Below are 24,068 nucleotides of genomic sequence, written 5' to 3' on the forward strand. Positions count from 1 at the left end.
CTTAAGGTGCAAGTTAGTGACACAAAATGGACAATTTATACCACTTGATCTTACAAATGGACTCAATACTGATATAGAAAATATTCAAAAAGAAGACAAATTTAGCTCTTATCGGTACCTCCCCTCGGCATTGCAAAATAACATAGACCTATGTTAACCTTGGTCTCTAACTTTTGATATTTACAAAACAATGGATAATACTAATATCTCTTCAAAAAATATTTCAGTTGTAAAGCAAATCAGATTCAAAAATCAAGTGCAATTGAAATGGACAAAGGTTGCTGAAAACTGTCGGACGTTTGGATCGGACGTCCGATAATCATTGCGTAACTTCGGACGCATGAAAAACTCCACCACCGGACGTCCGAAAGAAATAAGACATTCCCCCTAGATCACTGATCTCGATCAGACGCAAGCATCGAACGTCCGATAGGATCCTTCAAAGTCGACAAAACCATCAGACGCTGAATATGTCTCCACCGAACGTCCGATAGAAACAAGATGATTTCTCAAATCTCTTTGTTTGCTGTCGGACGCACAAAGAGCTTGCACCAGACATCCGATAGAATTGAAGAAAATTTTTCAAACTCACTGCCTGCTGTCGGACGCAAAAAACAGGAGTACCGGACGTCCGATACTCCAACGGCTAGTTGACTGTTCAGCTACTTTCTATCCGTTGGAAGCATTAATGATGCACTTTGTTGATCTCCTATAAATAGAGTGTGGTCAGAATCTTCAAACAACTTTTGCACACTAAAGATACAAAAAATCTAGAGTAATTTTAGTGAGAAAACACTCTCCAAGAAAGTTTTGTAGTCTTAGTGGTGTGAGGTTCATTGTAAGTTTTTCATTTGTGAGTGAATACTTCATGAATGTAGTTCTGTGAGAGTTGTCCTGAGGGATAGTAAAACTTCCTAACTTGACTGAGTGGAGTTCGGGGCAAGGAGGAGGTGAACCTACCTTTGTACATAAGAGTGATTGTAATTCATCAACTTAACAAAGCTTGTTTGAATTAATCGACAAGCTCAAGAGGAGTTGGGTAGTTAATTAGTTTGCAATTCTTTCCTTTTTATTTACTTATTGTTACATTTGTGATCTTTACATTGCTTATCTCTTCTACTTCTCTCAAGTGATTTTGTTCATTCATTAATTGATTCATTGTGTGATCACTTAGAAAAGAGGGTAAATTTCATATTGAGAAAAAAGTATCCATAACTAAATTAGGTTTTTAATCAACCTAATTTACCCCCTCTTAGGTTGTCTTCGATCCTTACAACCTATTATTTATACAATTCAATTTATAGCTTCTCATTTTTGGTTAGACAATCTGCGTCATCTATAATCCTGTCTCTATACATTCACGTCCATATTAGTCAAAAAAAACCCCTTAAGTTACTTCAATACTAGCCCCTATCTATGTAATTTATGCTGTTGCTATTTGGAAAAAAAAATTAACCCTTAAAATTTTTTTGAGAGCTCGCATTTAGCAAATGTGAGCTCAATAATAATAATAAAATTTTCACGTGAGCTTGCATTTGCTGAATCTGAGCTTATCTGAATCTCGTATTTACTGAATGCGAAGACTCCTGGTCAGAATCCCACGCCAAATTCACCCCATTTGCAGAATTTTTTTGAAATTCATCACAAATTTATAAATTCCTCCATAAATTTGGCCCTTTGGAACTTGTTAGCATAAATTTGGCCTTTCTTTACTAGGTGGTCAAACAATGCAATTTTATCTAATTAAGCAGCACAATAACTATCCAACACTTAATGAACCTGCAATCTTATAGAAACCATAATTATTGGAGGCAATAAACCAAAATTTGTACTAAATTGATTTTCATAATTAATACATTTTTATCCAAAAATCGAAAAAGAAAATTTTCATCTATGTTAAAAAAATGGGGTTTTCAGACATCCGTTAACATATATAATATTCACCTAACATACCATGTATATGCATATATTAACAATTATTATCCTCCTTTACATTTATATATATTTTTTCCTATTTAGTCTTACCTACCCTATTTTGTATTTATTTACTTTATCTAGTTAATTTCACATTTCCAAAAAATATGGTATCTGAAATATAATTTAATGAGTGCGTTATGGACATCCATTACACACATCGTCAAGAAAATGAATGGTAGATGACAAAAACTTTGAATGGTAATCTCCAAGTTGGTTAAACCATAAAAGTCCCTTCTTTTATGTGGAAATACTTCTTAATTAGTTGGAAATGCTTTCCTTTTTCCCCCTTGGGATGTCCTCAAACTTTGAACTATAAAAAGGCATGGTCAATTCCAATACAGTATATGTGTGTTTTAGCATTCATAAGAATACCGTTAGAATTCATCATAAGAAAAAGAGAAAGAAAAGGGAGATGACTATGAATAATTTACATGCCCTCGTAGTTTTTGGCTTTGTGTCAGGTCTTGTATCTCCATCTTTGGCTACAAAAGGAACAGCGGTATACTTTACAAGATACTATCGTGAGTACCATTTTTCCAACTCGAATTTTTGTTATTTCTTGATTCCAGTATCAGCAATAGGGATATTTACGGGTTAGATCTTATCAATTGTTTCCAGCTTGGATTTTATTATTTATTATGTGACTCATATCCAAATTCTTTCAAAGCGGATATCCGTTAATCCTGTATCTGTTTTAAATGAATAGGACCAATCAGATATTTGATTTGCATTGAATATTTCATTTTTTATTCTAAGTATATGAAAAGTATACGAATGATTAGAAGATATAGGCGTAGATACCAAATTTCGAAGTGCAATTTTCTTATCCACTGAATTTTCTATTTGAGGGAGAAAGTCTTTGATTTCTAAAATTTTGGAGATTTTTCTTATCTGTGTCTTGTATGTTATAACTGGTTGTTGTAGTAGGGTCCGATTTGCCGATGGGGCGTGAGAATAAGAATATATCGTCTTTGGGGAAAAAAAACACGATCATCCAAACTTTTACCCCCACAAATATAAATTATGAGAGTGGGTTATTTTACTAATATAAGAGTTATTACTCTAGATTACTTCATCCTTTGTTTGTCATAAGATAGATTTACATCATCCTTTCCATTTTTTTTGGGATAAAGGGGTTCAATAGCATTTAAAAACAAAGTAGAGGCCAATACTTCATCCAAAATTTCTATGATAATATGCTTCCCAACTTAACAACCCTTATATAATTCAAAGAAAGTATAGACATAAGAAATAAGAAACAATTACACAAAATTAGTATGGATTAGCGGATTTAACTTTAAAAATTAAAACAAAAACTACTACATGGATCGGATCGAATTTATGATCTGCATCCAATTCGGGTAGCCTTTGATGACTCTAATATATATATATATATATATATATATATATATATATCTGTGTGTGTGTGAGATAAGTGTTTATATATGTCAACATATTTAACATGGGGTTTCATCTGCAGCAAATGCTTGCTATAAACTTCCAACCGGCATTAAATTTGTGTCCCTCAGCGATCAATATTGGGATGGTGGAGCTAGGTGCGATAAAAGGTACAATGTTACGTGCATAGGGCCAAGAAACCAAGGTTCCGCCACCCCTTGTACTGGTGAAAGCGTGGTTGTGAGGACCATTGATCACTGCGTCGATTGTGAACAATCTATTGTTCTTTCAAAAGAAGCCTTCACGATAATTGCTGACCCTGACGCTGGGACAATTGATGTCGAATTTACATTATTAGTAAGTGAAATTTCAGAAAAAAAAATCATTTATTTAAGCTTGTAAGCAAGGTAATAATTTCGTGACTTTTTTTATTTCATGGTTGCAGGACTAAAACCGGTTGCAGGACTAAAACCGCTCAAAATGGGAGTATTTGGACGGTACTCAAGATATGACCTATGAGTTTGTTTTACATTTAACTAGTGACAAAATCAATTGTAAGGAATAAAAGGTAAGTTCAGATTGCAGAAGCATGCAACAAATGAGTGCAAGAATTTCATCTCGCTCTTTGCACCCACTGGATTTGGGTTTATTTCATTTCACAATATTGTGAAAAAAAAAAAGATTGAACAAGGTATCAAAGAGCAAAAGTTATTAGTTAAGAGGGTAATCATGAATGCCCCTACTGGGTTGCTCGGCTGGCTTCGATCGTCTGTCTTTACAGCAAGATTCCAAGTTCGACACCCACTTGCTACCGTTGCTGGGTATCTTCGGGGAGAGCTCTGCCCAGCTTAGGGGGATTAGTTCGGGTGATTCCGGAATACCCCTTCAGATCGTAAAAAAAAAAAGAGGGTAATCTTGAATTGATAACAATATATATTTTAACCTGCACAACAAGCAAATATCTCAACAATAAGCAAAAATCTCCACAAAAGAGAAAAACATGTGCTAATATTCTGTATATATATAATAAAAAAAAATTTTTGGATGATGGAAGCTCAAGATAGTGTAATTTCAACCAATGCGTCGAATTTTATTTTGTTAATTTTTCTACCACATTATCAGTTAGGCTTAAACAGGACACATATATGAACTAATAAGAGCATAAAGTGTTCAAAATTAAAGTTAAAGGTGCAAAGTGAGAATAGTATATAAGTTGAGAGCGCAAAGTGAAAATAGTCCAACATGAATTTTGAATTATGGAAGATTTTGAGTTTCCTCAAGAAAGGAGAAATATGGAAGATTTTGAATCTTTTGTACTTTGCATCTGTATGCATTATTAGGTCGTGAGCATTTGATTTATTGTACATAAGAAATAATAATTGCCTAACACATTACAAAAGAACTCTTAGTAATAAAGATTGGCAAAAGAATTTCTTCAGCATGAATGTAAAGAAGTAAAAAGGAATAAAAAATTTAATCATGAAGTTCAAATACAATATGAAAATCTCACTGGTAATCATGTAGAAGAAGATTAGTTCTATAAAAACATACTAAAAATCATAAAAAAAATTCGAGGCGTTTTAGAATCAAAACTGATAAAATCATCTCTTACTTTTACAATAATAATAATACAAGTAAAATGAAATTTATTTAGTATCTTTGGCATGTGGCAAATTTCCCCTTTCTTTGGATCCGTTCATAGTTTACCTACAGATTTTCCTTTTTAAAAGGTTCTTTTTCTTTCTTTATTTGTTTTTGTAGGCTTTTAGTGCTTCTGCCAGCTTGCCCATTTCACTCTCACCAAACATCCAGCCAAAGCAAGCATAAAATATAGCCGTTACCTTAAAAAAAAAAGTGTCCTAAATTTTATTGCAATCTAGCCGTTGAAATGATGCAACGGTCAAATCCCTCCAAAGCTTTAAAAACCAAGTCCCCTCCCTCCCCACTCCATCATTCCATCTCATTAGCCCTGTAAAGTGTAAATACACATCTTTTCTCCTCATTTCTCTCCAATCTCAGCCAAAATTCATCCATCCCAGATACAAAAATCAAGAATCTGATCAATCTTTCCTCAAATTTCTTCCAAATGGGACTCTCAATCAACAGCCCAGATTGCAACAATGTAGCAAAATCTCACTACCACACACACAAAATCTTCCTGCTCAGCAACTACATCCTCTTAGGTGCAGCCTCTAGTTGCATCTTCCTACTTCTCTCCCTCCGGCTAGTCCCCTCGGTCTCCGGCTTCCTTCTCATTCTCCTCCACGTTCTCACCATCGCTGGAGCCGTTTCCGGCTGCAGCGCCGCCTCCGGTGGCTCCAACAAGTGGTATGCTCTGCACATGGTGGCCACCGTGCTTACCGCAATTTTTCAGGGATCTGTTTCTGTGCTGATCTTCACTACTACTTCAAACTTTCTGGGGGCTCTGAAATCTTATGTCAGAGAAGATGATGCTGCTGTGATTCTGAAATTGGCTGGAGGGTTGTCCATTGCCATCTTCTGCTTGGAATGGTTGGTTCTGGTTCTGGCATTTGTGCTCAGATACTACGGCTTTGTGGAAGGCAACAATGGGAGTAGAGCTCAAGATGGTGGGGAAAATAGGGGCAAGTGGGCTTCTCCATTTCAGCCATTCCAAGTCTAGAGATGATCATCAGAGTCCATGGTCCAATTATCAGAAGCACTACATATTTAAGTGTTTTCCTTTTTGTTGATCAATTAATTGTTGTTGTAATATTGCTATTGCAATTAATTTAATTTATTTTTTTTAATTAAACCATTTCTTTATGTATCTGTTATAGTCTGGGGTCACCTAAATGCCCTGTGCAATTATATATTGAAATTTATTTATTTATCTCTTTATTTATTTCTAAGCTGTTGATTTTGATTTTATAGAATTTAACTATGCACCTTTGTTTTAGGTTAATTTGAACAAAACCATGCCATAGTGTCTATATATATATATATATATATATATTAAAAAAAAGCCATGGTAAAAAGGTAATGTTAAATTTGAATTTTCTTCCAAAAAGGTATGGGTAAAAATATAATTCAGAAATGCTGCTTAAATGATAAATTTGATTTTTTGGTTTATGTGTTTCTTGATGAGAATATTCTTTTCTCTCCATTAAGTTGGATTTACAAATTTTTGGTCAAGCAAAAATGTATCTGGACACCTTTTTGTATGAGATGCAAGAAAACAATTTCGATTTTAGAGTCTTCTCATATTCATGCAGAAAGGGACTCTATATAAATGTGTGGATGTGGTCGTTTGACTTTAATCGAATAACATGCTTTCCTTGGTGTGGAAAAATGAGAATTAAATTAAATATTAAGGACTAAAGTGCAACCCAAAAATTTAATTTAAGTTTTTGGTTCATGTGCAAAAGCTTTTGCTCATCACGTCTAGGAACTGGCCATTAATTTCTTTTTCATCCTCAACAATTTTATTTTAGCAATTCGGCCTCTTTAATTTAACATTATTGTGACATTGTGAATGTAAATAATATGCTACGGTAGGATGATAGTACTTGATTGTCTTGGGATAATCAAATAATTTTTGACTATGAAATCTTCTTGTGGAAAAAAGTTTATTCTTTGCGATTAGAGTAAGATAAAAGGTCAACATTTTTGAAAAGTGAAAGGCATAATGGTAGGAGGATATGACAAGAACATTCTAACTAATTTGCTTGGATTTCCCACAAGGGAAAATCGTCAATTTAGTCCTTAAACTTTTTTTTTCCGTCAATTTAGTCCCTATACATTATTTATAGCCAATTTAATCCCTAAACTTATATTTCGATTCCAATCAAGGAGCTTAGCGGCGGCGCCACCGCATAATTTCCATCGGCTTCCAAATCTAGGAACCCAAAAGGGGTATTTTAGGGACTTCCATATTTTTCATATTTCTCTTTGACTTTCATCTTATGATACTACTACTGCTGTGGAAGAAGTGGTGCTACCGGAGGAGGAGGAGGAGCCAAGAGGAACACTACTACTGCTGCTGCTGCTACTACCAGTACTACTAGGAGTAGTGGAGGTATTGGAGGAAGTGGAAAGGAGACCGGTGCTGTTGAAGCCAATGTAGTAGGCCGAGGAGTCATCCGGCTTGAAGAGGCCGTAGTTCCTCTCGGAGGTTGGGCTGGACTTCATGTTCTCGTTGAAAAGGGCGAAGACATAGATGTTCAAGTCGGCGTTGGGCCTCATGGGCGTCCCCTTCTTCCCGCACACCAGCTTGTTGATGAGGTTGCCGTTGTACTTCTTGGCATTCTCCGGAGTGGCTCCGGCCTCGTCGGTGTCCCCCTTGGAGGGCCAGCCGGTCTCGAAAATACCCTTTTGAAGAACGCAGCTTGCATGTAAATTTTTTTTTTTTTTTAAGTAATTTGTTAAATAGCCTGCCTGAAACCCGCTTGCGGGTTTCCTGAGTGAATAGACGAAAATACCCTTTTGAAGAACGCAGCTTGCATGTAAATTTTTTTTTTTTAAGTAATTTGTTAAATAGCCTGCCTGAAACCCGCTTGCGGGTTTCCCCCTTATGTAAAATGACTAAAAGCTGCGTTTCTGTTCTATTTATATCAAACACATACTCTCAAACCCTCACCTGAAGGGTGAGGATGAGAGGGGAGGTTTGCTGGGCATCCTAGGGCCCTCCGATGGGCATGTGCAACTCAACGCAGCTTGCATGTAAAAAAAAATTTTTTTTTTTAAGTAATTTGTTAAATAGCCTGAAACCCGCTTGCGGGTTTCCAATAGCGGAATCCTGAAGGAATTCAACTTTGCAAAGCATTCGTAGTTGGTGCGCCCATAATCTAAGCCGGCCCTTCTTCGCTGAGCACCAGACAAATTGTATGTGGTGCGTAATGATGAGTAAGGCTTTGGATATACTATATATTAGAACTATACATTATACAATGCCAAAGCAGCTATGGCACGCACCCCATTGATCTTCTTCCCAGCACTTTAACAAGCTTTTGAAGGAGATAACTCTGCATAATTCATCCCGATGATGAGGAGGCAAAGATGGAAATTCTTTAATTTTTTTACAAAGTTTCGAGGAAACTGGGGTTTATTATAATTGTTTACACTGGAATAAATACAGTAGGGGTGGCGGGATCGACGATCCCGGAGTTGGGCTGGAAAAGGACGAACTCCAGAGGGACCTGCTTGGGGTTGGCCTTGTAGGCGAAGTAGGGGTAGGCATTGATGAGGAAAGGGGAGCCGGTCTTGAGATGGAAGTTGAGGATGGCAGTCAAGCAGGGGGTGAGGTCCGGGTGGAACCTGCAGGCGAAGGGGAGGTAGGAGGTCTGGAGGACGGCGAGGGAGTGGGCAGTGGTGATGGAGACCTTGTCCTGGAGGTTGAGGGAGCAGAGGACGGAGTAGACGCTCTGCATAGCCCGGAGTAGACGCTCTGATGTGATAGAGGAGAGGGAGGTGTTGTTGAAGGTGAAGACCATATAGAAATAAGATGAAAGTCAAAGGGAAATATGAAAAATATGGAAGTCCCTAAAATACCCCTTCTGGGTTCCTAGATCTGGAAGCCGATGGAAATTATGAGGTGGCGCCGCCGCTAAGTTCCTTGATTGGAATCGAAATATAAGTTTAGGGATTAAATTGGCTATAAATAATGTATAGGGACTAAATTGACGGAAAAAAAAAGTTTAGGGACTAAATTGGCGATTTTCCCTTCCCACAATGACAAAAGATCTTTCTTTTTCACTAACATACCCTTTTAAATCAATAAATATGCCTTAAGCACTACTAATTTATCAAATTTGTCCTCTATTTAGTATTATAATGACTGAATAATGACCATGGTTAATTTTCACCACATCCCCAACTTGGTAGTCTACTGCCTATGCTGCTTGGGAAAAAAAAATTCAAGTACAAGTTTGAGTGAGTAACTTTTCTTAGTATCATTTATGTTCTTATCTAAGAAGAGAAGCATGGTAATTACTACGGAAATCTTGATGTTGAGGTGATGGCTCCGTTTGGATGATGTCGGAAATAAATAAAATCTTGAAGTCGGGAATAAATAATTTGGCATAAGCGACAGTTATTCCGTGATATTTCAAGTGTACCTCGAGAAAATTTTTTTAAATGAATAATATATTTGCTTAAAATTTTCCTTTTCTATCGAAAATAAAAAAAAAAGAAAATCCTATATTATGTGTGATACGGTTTAATCGACAGAAACAAATTAATGAATAACCTACTTTCTTGATTTTAGAGATTCTCATATTCTGTTTGAGTTTATGGCTTAAAAATATCGTAATTTTTAGAATCGCTTTTTATAGGTGGACTCAAATAATTAACGTCTTAAAATGATTCTACAATTATTTTCAGGTCGAAAAGATTATATAACATTTCTAGCTCCCAATTTGCAATTTTAAGATCTTTACCACTTTGGTAACGAACCACAATCCTTAATTGAGAGGATCTTTTCAACCGGCCCCACATGTTGAACTAGGCCCCTTACAACGTTGTCGTTTCACGTCACTCAATAGCCGATATTTCCCGAAAAGTCAAAAACAACGTGGAAAAAGAACAAAAATCCCAAAGAAACCTCAGAAAAGAAAAAGATAAGCAGAACAAGAAAGGAAGAAAAAGGAAGAAAGAAGAGGAGAGGCAGAATTCACAGCAATGGCTTCCTTTTTAATCAACAAGCCCTTGACTTCTCTCTGCAATTCCAAGTCTGAATTTTGCCCAGAAAATCCTTTGCCCCAACGGGGTCGTTTTGGGGTCAATTCTGTGAGCTTCAAGAACGTTAATTCCAGTAGTATTTCCAGCAAAAAGTTCTACAAAGAGAAGGCTTCTTTTTCTTCTGTAACCTGCCAAGCAGTTTCCATTGAACAGCAGCCTGTAACAGAGGTTGAAGGGCTTAACATAGCTGAAGATGTCACCCAGGTTGGTTTCCATCATTTCCCCTGGATTTTATCTGTTGAATTTTCATCTGGGCTCCTTTTTTTTTTTATAAATTTATTTATTTTTATTTGTTCAAAAAAATGAAAAGAAAAGCATTTTTATGTGTTATAACGGTATGTATACTTTTCCCTGGATTCTTTTGAGTTGAATTTCCATCTGGGCTGTGATGGAAAGAAAGCTTTATTTTTTGTTTAGTATTATTTGAAAATTGGATGTTTTATCTTATACGCGTCTCTATCATATGCCCCTGGATTGTTCTAGTTGAATGCTCATCTGTAATGTTGTTTTATTCTTCTTACCTTTTACCATTCCATTTAGTTGTCATCTTATCCGTGTCATTCTCCTGTTGTTACAACTGCTAACGAGTTGAAGAATTTTGATAAAATTGGATTTTATTCAGTTTTTAAGACGTAGTAATGTGCTTTCAAGTTCACTTCAAATTGGGTCCAATCTTAGGTTTGCCCTATATTTACACCAATATTGAAAAATTGGATGCCTTGTTGCGTATCTCTCCAAACTTGGTTTCTCATTGGAAAGTTGTTGCGCATTAATTTTCTTTGCTTCCATCTTCAATCGAATGGTAGTTGTTTATTTTTTGTGAAATATGTCTTTAGCAATATCATTTTATGACATTGTTATGATTAGAAGGGTTTGTCTCTCTGTACCTGATATTTTGCTTCACAATCTTACCTCAAGTTTTGGTGGATTGCAGTCTTGGGTGGTTTTTTTTGTCAAAAGCATGCTGCAAGTTGTAGTCTTTATTTGAAATTCATTCAAATTTCAGTTGATTATAATCTGGCTTTCTTTATATTCTCTTACATTTTGTTTAGCAAAATGTCTGATTTTGGAAGTCTTCGGAAGGCACCAAATTGTGAATCTTGGTGGCATTTAGTGATATGAACTTGGCAGGAGTAAATCATTATTTATGTTCTAACTGTTTGTCAATATTAACTAGAAGAACCGTTAATACTGTGGTTACAGTCTTGGTGTTTGGGGTGGGTTGATTATGGCATATAATGATAAATTCGTAGTTGATATCTATTTATACCAAGTGAAAGAAAAATTATCCTCCTTTCCCCTCTTCTGTAGTTTCCTGTTCCTGCTCTTTCTTGCAGGAATCTATGTGATCTTATGGTCAGAATTTGGATAATGTGAAAAATTTGGTGATTTCATCTTTCTTTGAGAACAATGTCATCCCTATTTCCTGCTTTAGTGTCCTTTCCATTGCTTCTAACTCCTGCGTTGCATATCTTACTACAGCAGTTGTCAGCTTTTTCTAGTAACTTTAGTATAATTTATTTATGTATCTCTTATCATTAGGAAAAGAAAAAAGAATATTATGAGCAGCCTTAAAGTGTCATCTGATGCCCTATTACTTCTTTTCTTTTGTCTTGCAGCTAATTGGGAAGACACCCATGGTGTACTTGAATAATATTGTAAAGGGCTCTGTAGCACACATAGCCGCAAAGCTTGAAATTATGGAGCCATGTTGTAGTGTCAAGGATAGGTAAGTGGACTTGTGGTCAAACAATCAGAAATAATGTGTTTCAGGAGTTTGCCTTGTTTTTCCAAATTAGGCCTCCCTATATTGCAGGTTCCTCGCCAGTATTAATAGCTTCTGTCTTGCAATCCTTGACCACAATTTAATCTGTAATTACAAATTATTACACCTTGGCATTAGAATCATTCCATGATGGGCCTGTTATCAGAGTCATTTAAAAAATGTTTTAGCAACATTATTTACCGTCAAGGTAAGTTTCCATTTATATGGCTATGCAAATATGTAATATTAGAAGATTTCAGCAATCACTCCTTGCATCCAACTGCCAAGTAGTAAGCTAACTAATAAATCTAATTATGTACTAGTTTCTTTCTGGAAACTGAGGAAAATGTAGTGGATAATTCTGAACTAATAACCCAGTTAACCTGAAATGCTGTTATACAGGACAAAGTGTTATACATCTTCTTTCAACCTAAGTGGAACATGTAGTGGATAAATCTGAACTTGGTAACCCAGTTATCCTGAAATACTGTTATACAAGACAAAGCGTTGTTCATCGGTGAATCCCAATTTTAGGTGTTAGGCACCAATGTTTCTGTAGGACTTATGTCCTTTTGCTTGGATCTTTGTCCAAATACTGTAATTATCGGTTATATCTATAAAGCTAACGTTTCGACAAAAAAAAAAAAAAAAAAACAAAGCCACTTTTCTTTCGGTTGCACTAATGGAGGAGGGAATACCAAGCAATTATAGTTACTTGACATGAGCCCTATGTTGTGTCCGAAAGTCCAATTTGCTATATTTTGCTGTTGTAATTATTATAGAATTTACCCAAATAGTAGTGCTAGATGATTTTTTTTTTTTTTTTGGTACGATTGAAGAAAAAATTTAAAAAAAAAAAGTAAGGATCCAATTGATAAATATCTTCCACCATCAAAAACCCTACATATTCATTTTCAACGTTCTCTTAACGGTGGACCATCTTTTGAGCCCAAACTCTTGAGGAGAAATTAGAAGCAACAAAGAAAATGTAGATTGTGGGAGGTCTCAAAATTAAAACCTCTCACTCACATTTCCCATCTCTGTACCATCTAACTCATCCCCTCCCCATGTAGACAAGTGATCTCCGCTTCAAAATTCTTGAAGTAAAACCTCCAAGACTATGGTCAATCTTACATATATGCTGTGCAAGTAGCCATGCAAAAAGGAGAGGTTCCTTTATGCTTGTTTGGTCTAAACACTATGGCTAATTATCTTCAAGGGATCAGTACAGTTGCACTCATTTTCGTTGCCAGCATTTCAAAAGTCAATGCACTCCCAGAACAGCATTTATTTCTCGAATATCAGCCTCTTAAATTCCAACGCACAAAAGAAAAAAAATCAGAATCTAAATTCAGTAATACATTCTCCCTCCATCCCAAATTGAATGTCCTTTCAACATTCTCCCTATCCGTCATACATGTTTCAACTTACACAGTCAAATATTCTAGATTTTCCCCTGATTTTATGATTGATCACCAATTAGAGGGGGAAAAAGCTTGAAAGTTGATAGAAGTTAGTATACCATAGATTGTAATTAAGGACCAAAGGAATCTTAAACATTTTCATTAAAAAAAAGGCCAAAAATTCGGAAAAACCCTCTGTTCATAACTAGCATTTTAGGTCTTCACAAAAGATTATGATACGAAAAATTCACTGGTAATCTATCTAGAGGGCATACCAGCTCAATAGTCTGGAAAACAAAACAAAGATGGACAAAGGAAACTCCACCCACTGTTTATTACCAAAAGTTAAGCAGCTTGAGAGAGGGTGACCTTTCACGTCTCAGGTTGCATCTTCTCACACTCTTCCCGAATTGACTGGAAAAGGGCAGTCGACAAGTATCGCTCTCCAAAGCTTGGGAACACAACCTACAGGTATACAACCATCACATAATTAAATCAAACTGCTGAAGTGAAGATATTATTCAACCGGTTTCCCATGTTAATCACATAATCTATCGACTCCACAGGCATTTATGAGGAGGGTGAATCAGCCAATTTAAGACTGGAGGCTGCAGCAGAGGTTACCCGAGCCATGGTTCATCTAATGTCAACCATGGAACACATATAGTTTCTATCAATCTACAAAGCCAATTGGATGCCAATACCAGAACATATAATTATATTAACGAAGTAGTAATAGTAGAGAATGCTTGTTGAGATCAGAAGTGAAGACTTAGTTCTGTCACCAATGTAACTTAGCCATTAGCCATCTACAGATTTAGCATGATGACTCTAAAATAGATCCATTGTTCACCTAGTGATGGATTCAAATCTAAAGTTGTTATCTTTTTCTTTTATAAATCTGAACGAGTTCACTTTAGCTATAACTATTGGATGAACCCATATAACCAATGTCCCACACTGTGATTGAGAATTTATTTTTGATAATTACCAATAAAGACAAGCTTCACCAGACAGGCTACTTGAATGTCTAATAGAATGTTTCAGACTCTGCATTTATCAAGATTCCAATCAGATATCAACAAAACGCCAGCTACAGTAAAACATACCGCAATAAGCTTTCCCTCATTCTCAGGTCTCTTCCCAACTTGGAGGGCAGCAGCAGTTGCTGCCCCAGAAGAAATACCAACCTGGTGGAAGGAGAATATTCAGAATAACAATGATGCAAATACTTGAACAAGTGAGAGACCAGGATACAGGCATGTTACAGGAAAAATGATCAGTTAGCTATGTCAAAAAGGGAGAACAAATCACTAAAAAGTAATGTAGAAAATACAACATAGATAGGCATCAAGTACTTTGAGTAAAGTAAAAGCAAAAAGATAAGTTTCTTCTTTGGCTAAATATTCATCTGAAGTTCACTCCTAACATCATCTGAATATCAATGGTTCTGCATCAAATTTGGATAGCCGAGATGCTGCACAAGTTCATTGCATGGGCAGTTAAAGCAGGTTGCCTAGCTTTGTTAATTTAATTTCTTTTAGACATTGATCGAGGGGAAGGAAAAGGCTAGCCAAAAGGAATTGAACCAGCTAGTAGCAAACCTAGTTCTAGGACACAAGGCACATCATTGGGCAGTTGAGCAGGTTGGCTAGCTTTTTTTTAATTTCATTATTCATCTTTAACTTCATCATGAAGTCACAAGTAAAATTAAACATTTTTCTGCATCTAAAATTTATGAGAAATGTTCATAAATCTAGTTCAAATTCACTTACCAACAAGCCTTCTTGAAGAGCTACTTGCTTTGCTGTTTCAATGGCTTCAGCACTATCTATCTGGTGGAAACAATAAAGTGAATAGCAATAAGGAACCAAATAAAAATATGGAACCATGAAGAAGATGGTCAAACCAGATGAACTACGTATCAAAGTGCAAGAGAAAAAGTACGTGATAAAAGAGAATGGTGGTTCACTAGCATAAAAAAGTCATGGATGGCAGAAAAAGCTACACTCATCAGTATAAAGAGACTTAGGAGACCACATAAATGGAAAACAAGATATTTCACAAACAATGAACCTAAAAATAAGAGTCCAGCACATATTATCGTTTGATGGGAGATGAACTCAAGCCCTTAAACAGGAAACACCACCAATAGAACAAGGGAATAAGCAAAATGGTCACACCATAATTTCATGAATACAGTTGCCACAGTTAACTGCAAAGCCAAGTGCATAACATAATCTCCAAAGAAATATCCTCCATCAATTCCACAATTAGACATACAACACTGTTTTAAAACTTTAAACGAGCTTTGAAGGGAGGGTTTTGGAAGTTCATTTTGTTTCACATTCACCCTTGTGTTGATGATGTGGTTAAATTTTGCAAATGTGCATCTTAAATGTCTCCAGTCTTTTTGTGCAAATAACAGAATGTGCCCCTACTTTCCAGGTAATGGAAGAAACACTCCAGACTAAGTGCAGTTAAACACAAACACCAGAGCTGGTACCAAATTGGTTATGCACGCACTACACTTTTGTCAAATGATATCACTTGCAGGGTCTACTCTAGCTTTTCTATAACATTTTCAATTTTCTAAAACAATATCTTCTGACTTTTTTCAAATGTGCCTCAAGTTTGGACATCACAAAAAGGAAACTATGAGATTAAAATCGGAAAGAGCCAGCATCAATTCCCCAATAAAAGCTTTCAGAAGAAAGCCCATCCAAGGGCAACTTATGCATAATAAAAAGTATTGCATCCAAATCTGGGAGCGCAAATAATTTTGTTATCCTCTTTTTCAGCTATTACCTTCTGAAACTCCAATAAAGATTGGAAAATTACGAATTGAAAATGAAAATAAGTTTCAGGAAGAAATCCAAATATCAACTAGACTAAACAGTTAAAGACTGGTAGGCCGTCTTGTATTGAATAGAACATGGTATCAAACATCAAGAGTTTCAACTTGCAAAGCTCTATAAATCAGTTTTGCATTATCCCATTGTTTAAGTGCTCACACATAAATCTGAAAGCAATTAGTTCTTAGCTGAAAAAACCACATAGACTTGCCCGTCTCAAATTTCCTTTTCACCAGATAAATGCTTCCATTGTAACCAAAAAAGAAAAGGACAAAAGCAGTATTTTCACTTTTTTCTACATGGCAGAAATTTAGCTAGTAAGAGCCATGTTACACAGGTACATGGAAAAGTTTGAAAATCATGTGCTATCATCCTGTTGCCCTAATTGTTGGGTTTCATCCTCCATGAAGCTAAACTCATTAGCAGACCTTTCCAAACTTTTCTAATAGAATCTAAATCACTCACACTCGGATACTCTGATAGTCGATATTTTGCAATGGAGATCAATCCTCCTTTGAGATAGATTTCAACATTAACTAATCAACAAAAGGTCTAATACAGATTAAACAAAATAAAAGTAACATTCTGGTAAGCCATTATGAGAAATCTAGAAGATGAGTAAAGCATTATGAGAAATCTGGGGTTATACCGCAATAACTTCATCCATCACTTCTTCATCTAAATTTCTTGGGATAAAACCTGCTCCAATGCCTTGAATTTTGTGAGGGCCTGCACTTTCAAATTGCAGCCACTAGAACAAATACAAGAATTAAATCTCAAATAAAAAGGAGCATACGATGTTAGCATCTAGCTTACCAGGTTTGCCACCAGAGAGTATGTTGCTTTCTAAGGGTTCTACTCCAATAACCTGACTTCCACATAAAAATAAATAAAAAAAAGAACAGAGAATGAGAGAGAGAAAATCTATTGTGAGGAAAATATTGGTCAACATTCCGTGAAACTGAGATGCGTACTTTGAAAATTTTTGGAGAATTGCTACAGCTTTTATAAATTAAATAGGTGACTTAAATGATAAAAAGAAAGGGGATTTAACTGAGGTGGATGTGTATGATGAAAAGGCAAACTTTCTAAAATATACCCACTTACCCAGAACTAAAGAATAAATGAATAGATGCCTACCTTAATGCCAGGATTTCTTTCTTTCAGATACCGACCAGCACCGGAGATCGTTCCACCAGTACCAATCCCTGCAACAAGTATATCTACCTTGCCTCTTGTATCTTCCCAAATTTCTGGGCCAGTTGTATCATAGTGTATCTGCAGAAGATAAGACGCATAATCAAACTTTTATCAGAAATATGATGCCTCAAAACACACAAAAGAAGACCCCTCTGATACTATCCAGCTGCACGTGTCTGCAACACATTATATCTTTTGTTTTCTTTAAGAATGGGAAGGTGGCTGTTTCAAGGTGCCTCATAACAAAATGGATTTTAATTTCAATTATAAGTCCAAAGACTAGGGCTATAGCCGACTGAGATAACGTACTTCGTAGAGAGCAATAGATAAAGCATGTCTGATAGAACGAACTACAACTGAGCGAATTGTGGACAATTACCTTTGGATTTGCAGGGTTATCAAATTGTTGAAGTATATAGGAATTAGGAGTTTTATTCCGAATTTCTTCAGCTTTTTCAACAGCTCCTTTCATGCCTTTAGCAGGATCAGTTAAGATAAGCTCAGCTCCAAATGCTCTCAGTAGAACCCTCCTTTCAAGACTCATAGATGAAGGCATTGTCAGTATAAGCTTATATCCCCTAGAAGCAGCTATAAATGCCAAGCCAATGCCTGTATTTCCACTTGTAGCCTCAACCAAAATACTCTGCAATAAGAAAGGACAAGAATGATAAACATCCCCTATAACAAAGGTGTGATATTACCACCAAATGCCATTGGTAAAACAAGAACTTCAAATGCCAAAAATGTTCAATGATGGTATAAAAATACTTAATTTCTTCAAATGTTTCACCTCCCAAAGAAAAAAAAGAGAAAAACACATACCAACTTTTCATGTAACAAAAGATTCAGTGGCATCTAAATTTTTATAGCTGGTTCAGTATTTTCTCCTTGTACTAAAAGGTGTAGAATCTAGCAAACAACAAGATGTAGAGATCCTACAACTGCTGTGAGTGACTAACGTGCTTCAAAAATTCCATAATTTTCAAATCCATCACCATTAAAAAGAAAAAAAAGACTATACCAGTCCTAGCCCGAGCTACAAAAAGTCAACTATATTCATTCTTGTTTCAAAAGAGTCAAAATACACATCTAACACGTAGTCCATCAGAAAGATGGATTTTAATGTTATCTCACCTTCCCCGGCGTAATAACACCCTTCTGCTCTGCATCAGCTATCATGCTGTACCCTATCCTGAAAACAAGAGAAGTCTATCAGGAAAAACAAAATCATCTTACACATCTTTTTTCCAGCTAAATGGGATATCCTCAATAATGTTTAAAGCAACATTTTCCACATACTTTATCATTCATTCAGTTTGTAAACTAAGATAAAATTGCAAACAATGAAATTTTAATCTCAGCAAATGTTTCTAGGAGCACCAAGACGTTGTTCATCCAGCTAATTAAGAACAACTTAAAATTTTCTATGCTAGTCTTAAAAGTCAAATAGGTCAGCATGCTTAGTGGTCCAGCATTTCTTCTATCCACTAGAGTTGCCTAAATCCTCAAGGTATCATTAGTTTCCTTATGAACCCGCAAGTATTACCAGAAATTACATAGGACTTATCTGGAATCTCCATCCTGTTCCCTGCTATTTTAACTGACAGTAGCTAAGAGAATATATAAGTTATCTAATGGAATTTAGACAGAATGTAGATCATTGGAACAGATAATCTCTGGAATTTCCTACTAATCAGAGAAGTCCTATTAGAGGGCATCTTCCTGTAAGAACCAAATTGCTGCTGTTTTAGAATGACCACCATGAATCATAGTTCAATATCAATATCAGAGTTACTTTAGGTCAAAAGAAGATGAACAACGCTTTGTCTTGTATAACAGTATTTCAGGATAACTGGGTTACCAAGTTCAGATTTATCCACTACATGTTCCACTTAGGTTGAAAGAAGATGTATAACACTTTGTCCTGTATAACAGCATTTCAGGTTAACTGGGTTATTAGTTCAGAATTATCCACTACATTTTCCTCAGTTTCCAGAAAGAAACTAGTACATAATTAGATTTATTAGTTAGCTTACTACTTGGCAGTTGGATGCAAGGAGTGATTGCTGAAATCTTCTAATATTACATATTTGCATAGCCATATAAATGGAAACTTACCTTGACGGTAAATAATGTTGCTAAAACATTTTTTAAATGACTCTGATAACAGGCCCATCATGGAATGATTCTAATGCCAAGGTGTAATAATTTGTAATTACAGATTAAATTGTGGTCAAGGATTGCAAGACAGAAGCTATTAATACTGGCGAGGAACCTGCAATATAGGGAGGCCTAATTTGGAAAAACAAGGCAAACTCCTGAAACACATTATTTCTGATTGTTTGACCACAAGTCCACTTACCTATCCTTGACACTACAACATGGCTCCATAATTTCAAGCTTTGCGGCTATGTGTGCTACAGAGCCCTTTACAATATTATTCAAGTACACCATGGGTGTCTTCCCAATTAGCTGCAAGACAAAAGAAAAGAAGTAATAGGGCATCAGATGACACTTTAAGGCTGCTCATAATATTCTTTTTTCTTTTCCTAATGATAAGAGATACATAAATAAATTATACTAAAGTTACTAGAAAAAGCTGACAACTGCTGTAGTAAGATATGCAACGCAGGAGTTAGAAGCAATGGAAAGGACACTAAAGCAGGAAATAGGGATGACATTGTTCTCAAAGAAAGATGAAATCACCAAATTTTTCACATTATCCAAATTCTGACCATAAGATCACATAGATTCCTGCAAGAAAGAGCAGGAACAGGAAACTACAGAAGAGGGGAAAGGAGGATAATTTTTCTTTCACTTGGTATAAATAGATATCAACTACGAATTTATCATTATATGCCATAATCAACCCACCCCAAACACCAAGACTGTAACCACAGTATTAACGGTTCTTCTAGTTAATATTGACAAACAGTTAGAACATAAATAATGATTTACTCCTGCCAAGTTCATATCACTAAATGCCACCAAGATTCACAATTTGGTGCCTTCCGAAGACTTCCAAAATCAGACATTTTGCTAAACAAAATGTAAGAGAATATAAAGAAAGCCAGATTATAATCAACTGAAATTTGAATGAATTTCAAATAAAGACTACAACTTGCAGCATGCTTTTGACAAAAAAAACCACCCAAGACTGCAATCCACCAAAACTTGAGGTAAGATTGTGAAGCAAAATATCAGGTACAGAGAGACAAACCCTTCTAATCATAACAATGTCATAAAATGATATTGCTAAAGACATATTTCACAAAAAATAAACAACTACCATTCGATTGAAGATGGAAGCAAAGAAAATTAATGCGCAACAACTTTCCAATGAGAAACCAAGTTTGGAGAGATACGCAACAAGGCATCCAATTTTTCAATATTGGTGTAAATATAGGGCAAACCTAAGATTGGACCCAATTTGAAGTGAACTTGAAAGCACATTACTACGTCTTAAAAACTGAATAAAATCCAATTTTATCAAAATTCTTCAACTCGTTAGCAGTTGTAACAACAGGAGAATGACACGGATAAGATGACAACTAAATGGAATGGTAAAAGGTAAGAAGAATAAAACAACATTACAGATGAGCATTCAACTAGAACAATCCAGGGGCATATGATAGAGACGCGTATAAGATAAAACATCCAATTTTCAAATAATACTAAACAAAAAATAAAGCTTTCTAAATAGAACAAAAAATCCGATCACCAATGATGATTTCTGCATCTTTCCATCACAGCCCAGATGGAAATTCAACTCAAAAGAATCCAGGGAAAAGTATACATACCGTTATAACACATAAAAATGCTTTTCTTTTCATTTTTTTGAACAAATAAAAATAAATAAATTTATAAAAAAAAAAAGGAGCCCAGATGAAAATTCAACAGATAAAATCCAGGGGAAATGATGGAAACCAACCTGGGTGACATCTTCAGCTATGTTAAGCCCTTCAACCTCTGTTACAGGCTGCTGTTCAATGGAAACTGCTTGGCAGGTTACAGAAGAAAAAGAAGCCTTCTCTTTGTAGAACTTTTTGCTGGAAATACTACTGGAATTAACGTTCTTGAAGCTCACAGAATTGACCCCAAAACGACCCCGTTGGGGCAAAGGATTTTCTGGGCAAAATTCAGACTTGGAATTGCAGAGAGAAGTCAAGGGCTTGTTGATTAAAAAGGAAGCCATTGCTGTGAATTCTGCCTCTCCTCTTCTTTCTTCCTTTTTCTTCCTTTCTTGTTCTGCTTATCTTTTTCTTTTCTGAGGTTTCTTTGGGATTTTTGTTCTTTTTCCACGTTGTTTTTGACTTTTCGGGAAATATCGGCTATTGAGTGACGTGAAACGACAACGTTGTAAGGGGCCTAGTTCAACATGTGGGGCCGGTTGAAAAGATCCTCTCAATTAAGGATTGTGGTTCGTTACCAAAGTGGTAAAGATCTTAAAATTGCAAATTGGGAGCTAGAAATGTTATATAATCTTTTCGACCTGAAAATAATTGTAGAATCATTTTAAGACGTTAATTATTTGAGTCCACCTATAAAAAGCGATTCTAAAAATTACGATATTTTTAAGCCATAAACTCAAACAGAATATGAGAATCTCTAAAATCAAGAAAGTAGGTTATTCATTAATTTGTTTCTGTCGATTAAACCGTATCACACATAATATAGGATTTTCTTTTTTTTTTATTTTCGATAGAAAAGGAAAATTTTAAGCAAATATATTATTCATTTAAAAAAATTTTCTCGAGGTACACTTGAAATATCACGGAATAACTGTCGCTTATGCCAAATTATTTATTCCCGACTTCAAGATTTTATTTATTTCCGACATCATCCAAACGGAGCCATCACCTCAACATCAAGATTTCCGTAGTAATTACCATGCTTCTCTTCTTAGATAAGAACATAAATGATACTAAGAAAAGTTACTCACTCAAACTTGTACTTGAATTTTTTTTTCCCAAGCAGCATAGGCAGTAGACTACCAAGTTGGGGATGTGGTGAAAATTAACCATGGTCATTATTCAGTCATTATAATACTAAATAGAGGACAAATTTGATAAATTAGTAGTGCTTAAGGCATATTTATTGATTTAAAAGGGTATGTTAGTGAAAAAGAAAGATCTTTTGTCATTGTGGGAAGGGAAAATCGCCAATTTAGTCCCTAAACTTTTTTTTTCCGTCAATTTAGTCCCTATACATTATTTATAGCCAATTTAATCCCTAAACTTATATTTCGATTCCAATCAAGGAACTTAGCGGCGGCGCCACCTCATAATTTCCATCGGCTTCCAGATCTAGGAACCCAGAAGGGGTATTTTAGGGACTTCCATATTTTTCATATTTCCCTTTGACTTTCATCTTATTTCTATATGGTCTTCACCTTCAACAACACCTCCCTCTCCTCTATCACATCAGAGCGTCTACTCCGGGCTATGCAGAGCGTCTACTCCGTCCTCTGCTCCCTCAACCTCCAGGACAAGGTCTCCATCACCACTGCCCACTCCCTCGCCGTCCTCCAGACCTCCTACCTCCCCTTCGCCTGCAGGTTCCACCCGGACCTCACCCCCTGCTTGACTGCCATCCTCAACTTCCATCTCAAGACCGGCTCCCCTTTCCTCATCAATGCCTACCCCTACTTCGCCTACAAGGCCAACCCCAAGCAGGTCCCTCTGGAGTTCGTCCTTTTCCAGCCCAACTCCGGGATCGTCGATCCCGCCACCCCTACTGTATTTATTCCAGTGTAAACAATTATAATAAACCCCAGTTTCCTCGAAACTTTGTAAAAAAATTAAAGAATTTCCATCTTTGCCTCCTCATCATCGGGATGAATTATGCAGAGTTATCTCCTTCAAAAGCTTGTTAAAGTGCTGGGAAGAAGATCAATGGGGTGCGTGCCATAGCTGCTTTGGCATTGTATAATGTATAGTTCTAATATATAGTATATCCAAAGCCTTACTCATCATTACGCACCACATACAATTTGTCTGGTGCTCAGCGAAGAAGGGCCGGCTTAGATTATGGGCGCACCAACTACGAATGCTTTGCAAAGTTGAATTCCTTCAGGATTCCGCTATTGGAAACCCGCAAGCGGGTTTCAGGCTATTTAACAAATTACTTAAAAAAAAAAATTTTTTTTTACATGCAAGCTGCGTTGAGTTGCACATGCCCATCGGAGGGCCCTAGGATGCCCAGCAAACCTCCCCTCTCATCCTCACCCTTCAGGTGAGGGTTTGAGAGTATGTGTTTGATATAAATAGAACAGAAACGCAGCTTTTAGTCATTTTACATAAGGGGGAAACCCGCAAGCGGGTTTCAGGCAGGCTATTTAACAAATTACTTAAAAAAAAAAAATTTACATGCAAGCTGCGTTCTTCAAAAGGGTATTTTCGTCTATTCACTCAGGAAACCCGCAAGCGGGTTTCAGGCAGGCTATTTAACAAATTACTTAAAAAAAAAAAAAAATTTACATGCAAGCTGCGTTCTTCAAAAGGGTATTTTCGAGACCGGCTGGCCCTCCAAGGGGGACACCGACGAGGCCGGAGCCACTCCGGAGAATGCCAAGAAGTACAACGGCAACCTCATCAACAAGCTGGTGTGCGGGAAGAAGGGGACGCCCATGAGGCCCAACGCCGACTTGAACATCTATGTCTTCGCCCTTTTCAACGAGAACATGAAGTCCAGCCCAACCTCCGAGAGGAACTACGGCCTCTTCAAGCCGGATGACTCCTCGGCCTACTACATTGGCTTCAACAGCACCGGTCT

At 36.4% G+C, this 24,068-nt stretch overlaps 2 protein-coding genes and 2 long non-coding RNA genes across 5 annotated transcripts; 3 read left to right on the forward strand and 1 right to left on the reverse strand.

Moving 5' to 3' along the window:
• Positions 1 to 2,374: 2,374 nt before the first annotated feature.
• LOC140038745 (uncharacterized) lies at positions 2,375 to 3,964 on the forward strand. The gene is made up of 3 exons (XR_011842319.1): positions 2,375 to 2,498; positions 3,458 to 3,732; positions 3,821 to 3,964. It is a non-coding gene; the product is annotated as an uncharacterized lncRNA (long non-coding RNA).
• Positions 3,965 to 5,331: 1,367 nt separating this feature from the next.
• LOC113736910 (uncharacterized) lies at positions 5,332 to 6,238 on the forward strand. Its single transcript, XM_027264115.2, has one exon. The coding sequence runs from the start codon at positions 5,462 to 5,464 to the stop codon at positions 6,014 to 6,016; it is 555 nt and encodes a 184-aa protein (XP_027119916.1). The 5' UTR covers positions 5,332 to 5,461; the 3' UTR covers positions 6,017 to 6,238.
• A 3,542-nt stretch (positions 6,239 to 9,780) lies between these two features.
• On the forward strand, positions 9,781 to 11,769 carry LOC140038301 (uncharacterized). The gene is made up of 2 exons (XR_011842129.1): positions 9,781 to 10,275; positions 11,691 to 11,769. It is a non-coding gene; the product is annotated as an uncharacterized lncRNA (long non-coding RNA).
• A 1,601-nt stretch (positions 11,770 to 13,370) lies between these two features.
• Positions 13,371 to 21,586, reverse strand: LOC140038302 (cysteine synthase, chloroplastic/chromoplastic-like). Of its 2 annotated transcripts, none has more exons than XM_072083538.1 (10): positions 21,226 to 21,586; positions 19,657 to 19,766; positions 18,429 to 18,486; positions 17,674 to 17,937; positions 17,235 to 17,372; positions 16,911 to 16,962; positions 16,744 to 16,793; positions 15,015 to 15,074; positions 14,349 to 14,429; positions 13,371 to 13,704 (listed from the first exon to the last, which is right to left on the reverse strand). In XM_072083538.1, exons 1-10 carry the CDS (start codon positions 21,487 to 21,489, stop codon positions 13,612 to 13,614), a joined length of 1,170 nt encoding a protein of 389 aa, XP_071939639.1. In that variant the 5' UTR covers positions 21,490 to 21,586; the 3' UTR covers positions 13,371 to 13,611. The 2 variants fall into 2 exon arrangements, with proteins under 2 accessions (XP_071939639.1, XP_071939638.1); XM_072083537.1 differs by having other exon boundaries at positions 16,744 to 16,823; positions 21,226 to 21,585.
• Between the last annotated feature and the right edge of the window lie 2,482 nt (positions 21,587 to 24,068).

Source organism: Coffea arabica, chromosome 3e (assembly GCF_036785885.1).
Source record: "Coffea arabica cultivar ET-39 chromosome 3e, Coffea Arabica ET-39 HiFi, whole genome shotgun sequence".
Classification (NCBI taxonomy): domain Eukaryota; kingdom Viridiplantae; phylum Streptophyta; class Magnoliopsida; order Gentianales; family Rubiaceae; genus Coffea; species Coffea arabica.

Excerpts from the sequence above, each read along its gene's own strand:
- LOC113736910 (XM_027264115.2), top strand. The coding sequence starts at position 5,462 with ATGGGACTCTCAATCAACAGCCCAGATTGCAACAATGTAGCAAAATCT.
- LOC140038302 (XM_072083537.1), bottom strand. The coding sequence starts at position 21,489 with ATGGCTTCCTTTTTAATCAACAAGCCCTTGACTTCTCTCTGCAATTCC. Across the intron at positions 17,938-18,428 it reads GTGTTATTACGCCGGGGAAG|AGTATTTTGGTTGAGGCTAC; the intron begins GTGAGATAACAT and ends TTCTTATTGCAG. Across the intron at positions 17,373-17,673 it reads ATAACCCTGCAAATCCAAAG|ATACACTATGATACAACTGG; the intron begins GTAATTGTCCAC and ends TATCTTCTGCAG.